General features: G+C 44.2%; 1 protein-coding gene across 3 annotated transcripts in view; it reads left to right on the top strand.

Moving 5' to 3' along the window:
• Positions 1-2331, top strand: part of SLC2A11 (solute carrier family 2 member 11) — a 405158-nt gene extending 402827 nt beyond the window's left edge. For all 3 annotated transcript variants that reach the window (XM_078667813.1, XM_078667812.1, XM_078667811.1), the window contains exon 12: positions 179-2331. In XM_078667813.1, coding sequence (XP_078523939.1) covers positions 179-379 — 201 coding nt within the window. In that variant the 3' untranslated portion in view covers positions 380-2331. The remainder of the gene's footprint in view (positions 1-178) is intronic.
• The last annotated feature ends 11233 nt before the right edge of the window (positions 2332-13564 follow it).

Raw genomic sequence — 13564 nt, 5'->3', positions numbered from 1 at the left:
AACAGAACCTTCTTCAGCAGAGAGGAATGACCAGGCAGGGAGATGCTCGTTGGTACCAACTTTAGCAGAGTCAGTCATTTGTGATATGAAATGTCATTTGTGATAGTAAAAGTAGGGCGGTAGGCTCCATATTTCGGCATAATGGAGTAAGTGGTACAATTTCTTCTTTCACTCCTAGGCAGGGTTGGGCCACTTCTGCTACATCCCGTTCTTCACCGTCTGTGTCTGCACATCCATCTATGTTGGCTGCTTCCTTCCAGAGACCAAAGGGAAGACCCTAATGGAAATTACAGAAGAGTTCAACAAGCGGAACTTCAAAGGTGCAGCCGGAGGCAAGGCTTTCAACGGACCCCTCAAAGTCAAGTCCACCATGTTGTGATGGCTTTCGTAGGCCATGCTCCAAATCAAAATCATCCATTCTGTACCGACTGCAAAGGGCTGCTCATGTCAAACCCATTGTGTTATAACAACAGGACCAGGTCTTCCAAGAACAAATTTGCCAAGTAATGCCAACAAAGGGCCTGTCAACATCAAGCTGCCCATGATGTATTGAAAAGTCCTCCAACCTTTAATGACAATTTACAGGCAAAATAAAAAAAAACATGCTCTGGCAACAAAGGTCCCACCGCAATCAAACCCACCGTGCTAGAACAACATCACCTGATTGTCCGAAATCAAATTCACCCTACTCTAATGGCAGTAGAGAGCTGTTGAGATCAAATCCCCATGCTCCAATGACAGTAACAGGCCCAGAAAACTCAAAGTCACCAAGTTGTAAGAGCAACATAGTTTCAGTCAGTAGCATATTCATCATACTGTAAGCAACAAAAGACGGCTGAGATCCAGCCTACCATGCTAAACAGAAACAAACAGGCCTACAACGATCAAATTCAACATGCTTTATTGACAATAGCCGACCGAGCAGAATCAAGTCCACCATGCTGCGATTACAGCAAAGATCCCACTGAAATCAAAAACACCCAGCTGTAATGGCAAGATAAAATCCTTTTAGATCAAGTCCATCATGAAGTGATGGCATCAAATAACCTCCAAGATCATGTGCACCATGCTATAACTCCAAGAATGAGACATCCAAGCTCAAGTTCACTATGGTTTAATGGCAATTCGAGGGTCACTGCGATGAAACCAACCATGATCTAATTGCCAGACCAGGCTATCGGAGATGAAATCAACCATACTATAATGGCAAAATCTGAAGCCATTTGGTGTAAAGTATATGGTGAGGCAGGTACTCACCTCTCCTCCAACTTTTTGTCTCCATTTCACAGTACTGTAGATAAGCAAGTTAACCCTCTGCTATCTTGGCACTGGTTTTACTCCATAACCTGCACAGGCTCTTTATATTTTCATTACTGTTTATGAACAAGACTTTCCTATACAATAGGCTCCATACAGGCAGGCCACCAGGCGGCCTGTATAAAATGGGCCCCTTCGTATTGAACTCCACACAGACTGGTCTCCCTCTTTCATTAGCTCTGTGTACCCTGTGACTCCCAAGGCTGTCCAATATGGAGCAGAGCAGGCACTATGCACCAGGCTCAGCACTTTTCAGGGTCTTGCGCTTCCGCAGCTTCTAAAAATATAGTTCTGAGGCAAACCTGCATTGTTTTTAATGGTATGGCTGAAAACACACCCTGACACTATATGGAACCAGATGCTGGAGGTGCAATAGTTTCTTCATTCTCTGAGAATTTTGTTTTATATTTGAACGATAAGGGTCTCACTTGAAGTTTGTGTCACGGCCCCATAACAATCGCTGAGAGGCCTGCAGTTTGCCAATGTATTGCAGCCTCTATTCATTTGATTCCCATTGTCTTCCACTCCATACAGACTGGCCTCCTTTTGTCTCAGTCTACAAATATATTACAGTCTGCATTGCTTTGTCTTGAACTCCATTCAGACTGTTCCCAACTGAGGTTCACTTTATACAGTCCAATCTCTTAACATCTTGCACTCAGTATAGATGGGGCTCTCTATGACTAATTCCACATGGGCTGGTCCCTTTTACTGTTCGCTGTATTTGGACCTGTGTGCCTATATTTCTTAGTCTCTATAAATTAAACTGCCTCCACCTTACACTCCTTAAAGACTTGCCTCTCTATATAATATTCTGTGTATAGGCCACTATACCAATGTATTTTAGTCTTTATAGGCTGGTCTCTCTGCTTTTAGCCACACTTGGTGAATACTATATTCCCAAAATATTATATTGTTAGAATGCTATTGATGTATGTTCTATAGGGATGTGTTTATGTGCTGTTTAACTGCTGGTCTTGTTGCATCCAGTACCATATGTAAACTGAGTTTAAAGCACCTGTTCACTTTTTTGACTGTGTTCATCCTCTACGGGTCCCTGGATTTTCATAATTTTAGTTTTCATTCCCATTTCTTTGTATAAACTGATTTTTTGTTTGTAAAATTGTCAGACTGTCTCAAAAACTCAACCAAACTGCATAATGGACATTTCCCACCATAGAAATGGAATGTGACAGGAATTCAATCCATGTCTCCACTTTACTCCCAGGAGATCATAGAGAAGGTGTTTGCAGATCACATATAGTCACTCACGACAAGAAGGTATTAGTTTCATATTCAAAGGCATATGTTCCCAAGAAACAGTGCTGTAGTAACTGAGAGATATAGGCATAGCATTAGGCAGTTATGTCTTCAGTTAGAATAGATTACTAGTGTCATTAAGCTCATACTATCACTGTATTTAGAAAACTTACATTTCTGATGGATACTTCTAACTACAGATTCCTCACCTATGGAATACCCCAGGCATAAGACTGGATTGGGAAGATTTAAACAGAACACCCGTAGATGGCATCATACGGCTCTGTGGCAAATTCATTCCACCCAAGGAGTGACACATGGACCTACGTATAGTCACCAACCCTGTGTGCCAATGTCAGTAGCTTTCGTGCAGCACATTTGTATGCAGTTCCGAGTTCCACTCTCACTTTTTCTCTTCTGTTGATGAGCGTTTTTCTTCAAAAAAAGTTTTCTTGCCAAAACTGCCAGTCCGCAAGGGAACTAAGGGCCAGATGTATGAAAATGCATTTTTGCATTTCCTAAATAGCGACAACATATGTATTTCAATTTAGGCAATGCAAAATGATATGTTTGAAATTACAGATTTTTTTATAGAAATTCCTACAGAATAAGAATTGCTATTAGGAAATCGCAATTAGGAAACCCCATACCATTCATACCAATGGGCTGGTTTTGCATTTCCAAAATAGCAATTACCTATTAGGAAATCGCTATTTTGGAAATACTAAACCAAGGATGCCTATGGGCATAAGGCTGCCCGTAAGGCACCCCAAAAATAGTTGTGCACATGTAGAGCGCACAAATGCCATAGGGGCATGTGTGCACTATATTACACTTTATAAAACCATTTTGGGTTGCTTTTTAAAAAATTGCACATGATTGCCCTCGACTTTAAGCTGAAAGTAATTGCATATCCGAAATGCTCATTTTGCATTTAGGTAATGATTCGTACATGTGCTAAGAAATCGCAAATAGGAAATCCCTTTTGCGATTTCCTATTTAGGGAATCGCAATATGCGGTTTCAACTGGGTAGAAATCACATTTTGTCATTCCCAAAAGACCTTTCTACATAGGAAAAGGCTGTTTTGCATTTGTAAATCTGGCCCTATGTTCCCTCCAAAGACTGCATGGTTTAAACATTGTTGGGCTTTTACAAACGATAGTCTGTGATAGACCCACACTGTCATGTGAGGAGTATGCCCTCATGAACCCACAGGAGATAATGGATCGAAAAGCGTAGCTGCACTTCGCTGAGTATCAGAAGGAGAACTTGTGCAAGTCCTGCTGAAAGTCGAGGATGCAGACATTTTCCCACTCTTGAGGCCATTCATGCAAAAGGTCCTCTTCGCAGTCGAAGTCTTCAGGTAATTTCATGTTGAAGTGGAAGCATAAGAAGGCAAAGCGGGACTTGTACCCTTCCCGCCTCTCTCCAACAAAGACGTTACAAAGTCTTCAAGATGCTACTCGGTCTCTCTCCTGAACTCCTTCAGAGAAGCTGATATCATCCTTGATCCTGATGCATCCTAAGTTTACTAAGCCATCAGTGATGTCATAGCAGATCGAGGCTTTGAAAGATGCTGTGCTGCAAATCTCGTTCACTATTTCAGCTCCCTTTGGTGCTTTGGACCTCGGGGAACTCCAGAGGCCTCCAGTCAGATTAGCAGTGGCGGATCTGTCTCAGTGCCATCTGTGCCTCCTGAACGTGTCTCGGGTTCCACACTGGCTTCGGAGCCACTTTTCACTATTGCACCACAATCCATGCTGGTTCCTTCAACATAAATGCCGGCCACAATGTCCCCAGCAGTAGAGAACTTGTTACGCATTTCAGCCAATCTCGTATGGACTCAGTTTGCCTCCCAAATTCACTTGTGTGTTCTCTGTACTTTTGGATTGAGACAAGACACTTCCTTTACCAGGGACCCACCCTCCTGTGCTCCACCACGTTTTTGACTCGGACTCATCAAAATCAACTAGTCTACAAAGATGACCATGGAAATGACGGGGATGATTTACCTCCCACATAATGATGAAAATATTTACATGGACTTACAGGAGACCGGTGGGTTGGACTCATCCCATGGTTTCTCCCCATCAGCATCTGAAGACACTGCATCTTTTGCTGTGGTAATAAGATGTGCACCTGCGTTGTTGGCTTGCAGTTTCCCTTTGGAGAAGTTTAGGTAAATGTGCTTACGAAAAGTTTAAAGCCTGGGCAATTTCCCTCTGAACCTTTAATAGCATTTAATGAGTCCCTCTACAACACAATAATGGGCACCTGGATTGAGCTTTAGTCTCGCCCATCATTGAACAGGCAGGGAGCCAGATGCAACAGGCTGACTCCAGGAGACAGTAATATTTTGACACAACATCCTATGCTTCCACCAGCAAAATGAACCCAAGTTCATTTCCTTCGCCGCTCTGGACAGAGAGTCAAAGAGAAGCCAGGCATTCAGGCGACGGATGTTCTCATCAGCCAGCCTAGCCCCAAGGTCACTCAGCCCCGGCTGCCTGCTTGGCTGATATACACATGCTGTTTAGGACATGGTCAGTGAGATCTTGCTGCATTCACTGTGGAAATTCGGCCTTCCTGGCTCAAACCATCTAAGATAGGATGCAAACAAATATGTAATTCGGTCTGCCCTGTATACTACTGATTGCTTGGACCGCGCAGTTAGCACTAGTGTGGTGCCTCATCGCCCTGCATGGGTGAGATCACAGGATATTTTCGGGCACATGCAGGCATCTCTTTTGGATATGCTTTTTGACGGAGCTTGTCAATTTGGTGAAATGGCTGTTTCTGCCCTGGAGTGCTTCAAAGAGAACTGGGCTACAATGCTTTCCTTGGGTCTCTCAATCCCTGCTAGACAGTTTCCCCAGCAGTTGTGTCCCTTTCAGGTGTACTCCAGAGGTGTGGCGTACAGGCAACGTCAGGGCCTCCCACTATCGCATCAAGCACCCGAGTCATTTTGAGGTCGGGTACAAGCCATCTGGAACAATAAACTTCTCAGTCCCCTAACCCTGCAGTATCTGCCCCAAAACTGCTTTGTGGGGGGGCAGGGTCATACATTTCCTCCAAGGGTGGCAAACTATAACATCCTGTAATAGAACTGGAGCCTCGTCAGGTCCCCCAAACAGAATGCACAACCATCAAAAGAAAAATGATGCCATGATCTGAATCCAGCTTAAACCTTTTTTTTTTTAATCCAAGTAATCCTTTTTAATCCATAAATGTTTCGTTCCAAAATGTTACAAACAACAGGTTCAACCAGACGCCAATGCAGGCTTTTCTCAGCACACAGAGGGTTCAGTGTTCCTCATAAATCAGCATGGATGTTGTATCCCCATTGCATTTCAGGCGACTGACCTTCTTCAGGGGTAGCTGTGATGGAAAAAACGATATCAGAACCAGCAGCGTCCTGCACGTAATCAGAAATGCTCTTATGTGATCAGAAAAGCTCGCGCATAGCATACCATAAAAATCCTCCACAGAGTGCGTCCAAAGAATAAAATGACTGCGTGAAGTAGGTGCTTATTTAGAACTATTAAACCTGTGTAAATGTTCCAACCCGACATCGCTATGAATAAACCTAAATGATTAGTGCCAAAACGAAAACCAAGTCCATAATACAAATATGCCCACGTGTTAGTACCAAATACTGAAAAACATATGGTGTTTGTGAAACACATTTGAAAATAAAACACAAAACGTGCCTGTTCAAACACGGTAACGATTGAAGCTGTTAATATAATTGTGCCATTAGCTAAAACGCTCAATTTAACGGCACCAGTGAAGCCGAACCGAAACGGATTGATCCATCAACAAATGTTCTGTTAGTACAAGCAGGCGTGCAGAATATTCTTGAATTAAACTGTGCGATTAGGGCATACCACGTGACATCCAGCCAACCAGTGCAGAGAAGTGAAATGAAAAAAATACGCCTTGTAATACAAAATACACGTAAATATTGCTGAATAACATCTTAACAAGTTTGAAATAACCCCCAAAAAAATATTCAACACTGACAATGAATAAAACAACAACAAAACAAGAAATACATGAAAAACCATTAGTGTGTCCATACACATGTAGTTACATAATCATTAGCGATTCTCTGTAAAAATGGATATGTGCCCAAAGGCTTACTAATTGTTTAAATAACTGTTGGTCTTCAAAGTACGTCAAACTATGATCAGACTGAACCTCCTGTACTGCACTTACAAATGTAACTGCAAACTTAACAATCATTGTTGCTAACACATTCAACTTCGGACAAGGATGTAAATAAACTATGCTTTGGACAGAAACTAACCGTAGTAAAATATAGCATCCGACAGATATAGGTCCTTCAGATCATTCAGTGGGGCCACACCCCGCCATTCCTTTGCAACCCACTGCATCTTCTGCTTATGTCAGAGCTGCTTTCAGAGGAGACTATCCTGGCCAAAGAAAGAGTATCAGATCTGGGATATTGAGGCTGGTATTATTCCTATTACTTCCTGATGCCAAAAAAGGTCAGAGGCCTTCGTCCTATTGTGAATTTCCACCTGAATACTTTTCTGCAAAAGGACAGACTCAAGATGCTCAAACAGGCCTAGGTTCTATCTGCCCTAGTTCTGGGAGATTGAATAGTGGCCTTTGGCTCACAGGACCCCTCCTTTCATGTACCTGTCCTGCAATCCCACAGACATTACATGCGGTTCAGGGTGGGACAAGAACACTTTCAGTGTACTATGCTCACCTTTCTTCTCGCCAGTGCCCCTCAGATTTTCATGAAAACAATGGCAGTGGTTGAGGCACACCTTTGAAAATTAGGTGTGCCGGTTTTGCTCTACCTCAACAAGTGGCTCTTGAAGGCGGGCTTACCGCATTAAGTTGTAGACTACCTACAGACAATGGCAAACCTCCTAACATAGCTGGGTTCATGATCAACGTACCAAAGTCACACCTGATTCTTTTGCAGAGGCTCCCATTAATTTTTGCCATCTTCGGTATGGTGAAATTCCGATCTTCCCTCGATTCCAGGACGTTTGGCCTATGATCGTGATGCATTTGCCTCATTCCTGTGTCTCAGTGAAAGTTACTCTGATGTTTCTTGGCCTAAAGGTATCCTTCATCCTGCTCGTTGATTTTGCCAGGTGACATACATGGCCTCTGCAGTGGAATCTGCAATGGGATTTCAAATCTCAGGGAGACCAGCATCAAGGGAACCTGTCAGATTCCATCCAGCTTTTGGGGGAGACTGCAAAAGACCTGCAATGATGGCTGCTCAACCGCAGTTGAATCAGCAGAAGACTCCTCTCCCAACCCCACCCAGACAAAACAGTGGTGATTGATACATCTTTGCTGGGATGGGGAGGACGTCATGGAGAGGAGGAGATCGGAGGCCTCTGGTCTCTGGCACTAACCCAACTGATGTGGATCTCTCTGCAAGAGCTTTGGGCCATTCACCTGTAGAACCGGCTTTTTGGAAACCCCTCCCCACTAGGAGAGTCAAAGCCAGCGGTGCAGGGGACACCTAGAATCTACGGGTTCTTCTTGCTTAAATCATACATTACCAAAGAGACCAGGACAACCAGCCGCGGAGGGAAGTAAGTTATTTATTAGCTTGAGCTAAGGACAGGGTCCCAGAATGGTACAAAGACAATTTTACGGAGACTGCTGCTTTACTCCGCAGCCTACACATATTTATGGCGTTAGCCACGCCCATTTGCACAGTACAAGTTCCTTATTCAGATAAGTTCCTCATCTGACAAGTTCTTCGGCAGTCTTGTGTGGTGTAATCGTGGCCAGGGGACATCTGTCTCTGATTGCACAATGTACGCAGCCCCATGCTTCCTTGCCCAACTGGTGTGGTCATGGGGCACAGCCTCGTGCTTCCTTTATCAGTTGGTGTGGTCACAGTGCACAGCCTCGTGCTTCCTCTATCAGTTGGTGTGGTCACAGGGCACAGCCTCATGCTTCCTTTATCAGTTGGTGTGGTCACAGGGTAGCTGGTCGTGACAGGTTGAGTTACCAACAATGGACAGGATGTGGCTGAGTCTCTAGTACAACTGGGGGGGTGAGGCACACAGGCAGCTTCTCGGAATCGGCTCGACCACAAGGAGCAGGGAGGGTTAGGCAAGTTTTGACAGGGACGTGGAAAGCAATTCTTCACCAGGTTGCTGAGAGCATGGCAACACAAAATGGAGTCATGTGGGTCATTTTTAAATGCAGTTCAACACACCTTCTACTGAAGGCTTTCCTGCCGTCCATTAAGAAAGGCTGGCACAGATACCCCCAGACAACACCATAGCCATGTGGTACTGTAAAAAGCAGGGTGGAGTGGGGTCTTGTGTCTTGACACTATGCCTCTGTAGTTAGCTAGAGCGTCAGGGCAAATCCATGGTCATGAACAACCTAGGGGGATGGTTAAACACTAGGGCAGATGAGCTCAGCCAGAGATGCCTGGCGGCTCACGAATGACAGTTGCATCTTGAGGTGGTGCAGAGCATCTTCCAACAATAGGGAGAACCCTTGCTGGATCTTTTTGCCACCATTGAGAATGCGCAGTGGCATTCTGTAGCAGAGTCATTAAGGTTAGAGTAGAGCACAGAACTACTCGATGCCTTTTTTCCCCTGCCTCCAGCTCTGAAAATCATGAACAACCAGGCCTAAGTCATCCTAGTGGCTCTGGATGGGGCTAGGAGAGCGTGTAACATGGAACTTTTAGGTTTGAGAACCTGTCCTCTGATCAGGCTACTGCTTCTGAAGTATCTTCTCTTGAAGTGGCAGGGCTTGATTCTACAGCTGCACAATCTACACCTCCATGCATGGAGACTGAGCGGCAGCATTTGACTGCTTTCGATCTCTCTGCCAATATTATGGATGCTATCCTGCCTGCCCTGCCTCCCTCTACAAAATTCATCTACGCTGTGTGCTGGGACAAATATGTGATTTGCGGTAGAGCCCACAATATGGACCCTTTACAAGCCAAACTTTTGAATGTGTTATTATTATATATATATATTTTTTATATTTTTATTAAACCAGCTCATTAGACATCACAAGACTGAAAGTGTTTACAAGTACATCACCAGTTTGAATAAAAAATGCATTATAAGAATGTCTTATTATTTGTGATATCTCGGCCACAGAAAGGACTTGCAGTGGGGCACCATTAAAAGTTATTTGCCAGCCCTTTCAGCCTTTTTCCATTTATCAAATCAGCTATCCTTCTTTAAATCACCTTATGAGTTATATAAAAGGTTGGACACATATGTTTCCCACCAAACCCTTATGATCCTCAGTGGGATCTCAGTTTGGTCCAGACTTTACTCATGTGTACTCCCTTGTATCTGATCCACAGCAGCTCAGTGTGTCTTATGACTGTGAAGTCTTTTCCTAATTGTGATTTCTTCAGCCGGTCGTTTGGCTGGGCTGCAGGCTCTCTCGGTGCAACTGCCCTACACCACCTTTTTTCTAGACAAACTGGTGTTGAAGACCAGGTCAGCTTTTTTGCTAAAATTCGTGACTCCCTTTTACGTTGGACAATCCATCACACTCCCAGTGTTTTTTGCTCTGCCTCACCCTTTGAAAGAGAAGGAGAGGCTCCGTCAGCTGCACCACAAAAGGAACTTTGAGATTTTACATTGATAGCACTAAGGCCCATCGGATGGATGTTCAGGTTTTTTTGGGGGTTCTCTGTGGCAAAGAATGGTTAACTGGTGTAGAAAAGGTGGATAGTCCTCTGCATTAAGGTCTGCTACTCACTGGCGAAAGCGCGGCCTCCGGAGATATCAAGAGAAAAGCTTACAGCGGCATGCGGGGGATGCACTTATATGCAGCTCCATGCGTCACTTCCAAGGTAGAACGGATGGGACATGGAGCCTCACCAAACCACCTATTGGTGCACTGGAGCAATGATGTTTACATTTCTGGATCCAATCTGGGACCTTGGAATGTTCTAAAGGTGAGGTATCTGTGCTCAGATAAAACATTCACCATAAAAAGTGTTACCAAAGGTAAGTAGCTTATCCAAGTGTTATAATGCTTTCTCTCTTCAGGTTATTACTGTGCAACGTATTTAAATGTGTATCTCGACTATACACAATCAGGTCTCTCCTGGAGAGCATAAAGACATTTATTTGTTAGAGGTATTTTGAGTTGTGGCCCAAATGCTCTTTGAAAATGGAAATGATAACTTTATTCTTTGCGCCCATGGACATCAGTAAAGTCCTTTAAGCGCCTGAATAATGTGATCAGTCTTTTTGTTTATGTCCCGGCAGAGTCTGGCAGCTTGGGCGTACCCCGAGGATCCTCCCTCAGCCCAACACTGTTCAACATTTACATGGCCTGCTTGCACACGTCGCCCGACAGAACAACATCAACATAATCTCCTATGCCGACGACACTTAACTGATCCTCTCCCTCACCAAGGACCCCATCACCGCCAAAGCCAACCTCCATGAAGGAATTAAGGCCGTCCCCGACTGGATGAAGATCAGCCGTCCGAAGCTGAACTCGGAAAAGACGGAGGTCCTCATCCTCGGCTCCAGCCCGTCAGACTGGGACGACTCCTGGTGGCCATCGGCACTGGGGGCAACCCGACCCTCACCGACCACACACGCAACCTGGGAATCATCCTAGACTCAATGCTCTCAAAGACCAAGCAAGTCAACACCGTCTTCTCCTCCTGCTTCAACACCCTTTGCATGCTCCGCAATGTCTACAGATGGATCCCGACAGATACAAGAAAGACAGTCACCCGGGCCCTCGTCAGCAGCAGACTAGACTACAGAAACACAGTCTACGCGGGAGCCTCGAGCAAGCTCATCAATCAACTACAACGCATCCAAAACTCCTCGGCACGACTGATCCTCAATGTACCACGACACGGCCACATCACCCCCACCTGAGAAACCTGCACTGGTTCACCCGTCAACAAGAGGATATCCTTCAAGCTCCTCATCCACGCACACAAGGCACTCCACAAGACCGGCCCAGCCTACCTCAACAGACGGCTCTCCTTCTACACCGCCAACTACGCTCCGCCAACCTCTCACTCGCCACCGTCCCGCGCATCGGAAGAACAACCATCGGCGGGAGATCCTTCTCCCACCTTGCCGCCAAGACATGGAACACCCTCCCACTGAGCCTACGACATACACTAGACCTGCTGACCTTCAGGAGGACACTAAAGACCTGGCTGTTCGAACAGTAGTGGCCCCCACCCCCAGCGCCTTGAGACCCTCGCGGGTATGTAGTACGCTTAACAAATGACTGATTGATTGATTGATTCTGTATTCATTCGAGCTTTGGGATCTCTTGTTTCCTGCTGTAGATCCTTCTGCAGCTGTTCAGGTGAGAGTCCCAGGGATCTGTTACTCTCAGCGCATTACTTGTCAATAGGTTTCTTAGAATGTACTTGTGCCATCACATTCCAGTCAGCTGGGCAGCATACAGTGTCTGTTTAGAATCTTTAGGATACTATAAAGGGTACAAAAGGAGCTAAACACAAGATCTATAATATGTAAGTACTAATAAACATCAGGCCTGCAATCCTATACACAGAAGTTCATGTGAAAATAAACAAACATGTACATATGAATGAGACCAATTCTTTTTATCACAAAATATATATATATTTTTTTCATTTTTATCCCGTTATATTTTTCTCTTATTTCTTGATCTTTTGAAATTTTTAGTAATTATTGATACATATAGATAGTGCAATATTTATGTTACATGAACACAAGCTCATATGTACAAAAGCAAAATCGATTTTTTTTCAATAAAAACTGAAATTACAGTGCTATACAGAGAAATCAATTTTTTCTAAAAACAGGAGAGAGAAAGAGTTTGTAAGTTGGCAAATAGTTCAAAGGCTGGCAGTCGATGAGAGCGAGACGCGCGTTTCGGCGTGTAAGCCTTCGTCAGGTAATCCGTCTCAAACTTTCTCTATAATCCTGGGTCAAGACTGATATCTGCTATAGGTCAGCAAAGATTATTAATCTTTGAATGTAAAAACGTCACACAAATTCTGTATTTTGTTATTAAAGGGGGCTATTGCTAGATGTCTAAATTGGACAGAACGATGTTTTATGCTTCGTGAAGATTTCTTAATAATAAATATATTTAGTGATGTTCATCCACATAGAGCAGTGGTTCCCAAACTTTGCGCCGCGGCTCCCTGGTGCACCATGAAAAGTAGCCAGGGACGCCACGAACAGATGAGCACACAGTTTGGGAATCATTAAAAAATCGTATGTTGCTCTTCTTGTGTGCATCTAAATTTAACACTGCTCTGTGTGATCAGGCCTGCTGTGGTTGCCATGGGCCAGAAGAGGGCAGTGCAACCTCACTTTCAAGGCATCTAGTATCAGGACAGCAGGGAGACGAGGATATTTCAATGCATTTGCTTTCACGTTGTCCTGTGAGGTGAAGCCCGCTGTCTCACCAACAGAGAACACGTCAAGCAACCCGTGGGTCTTTTTACACTCAGTAAGGCATGTTTACATACAGTGGGAGTCATTTGTCTTCATTGAGCTTAGCTGGAGGCGACCGGCTAAACAAGAATTGCAGCATAGCTCAACCCAGACTCTACTAAGGTCTTTAAAAATGTTAAAGCTGCTGCTGAGGCCTTAGCGCCAGAGATAGGCAGTAAGATAAAGTATCTTTGCAAAGAGGCACATATATTATTTATGCACTTATTCAGAAAAAGGTGGGAGGTGGGGAGCAAGGGATATGAAACAGTGTGACTTACAGGTTACAAAAAACATGCTCCGATCTCAGTTAGATAATTCAGAGGGTTGAGAGTCTGCTGCAGTCATAAGCGTGCAACAGACCTGCAGGTCAAAACAGAATATGCCAGTAGAAACCTTTTGGATTAACATTGCAGTAGCTTACAGCACAATATATTAGTTTTGACACTGCTGTTTTTTATTACAAATATTTTCAATTTAGTGAGCTTAGAAACAGATGTTTGTCCACAATTGCATGGTTTTTGA

This window comes from Lissotriton helveticus, chromosome 11 (genome assembly GCF_964261635.1).
Source record: "Lissotriton helveticus chromosome 11, aLisHel1.1, whole genome shotgun sequence".
Taxonomy (NCBI): Eukaryota; Metazoa; Chordata; class Amphibia; order Caudata; family Salamandridae; genus Lissotriton; species Lissotriton helveticus.
This window is presented reverse-complemented; position numbering and strand designations above follow the sequence as displayed.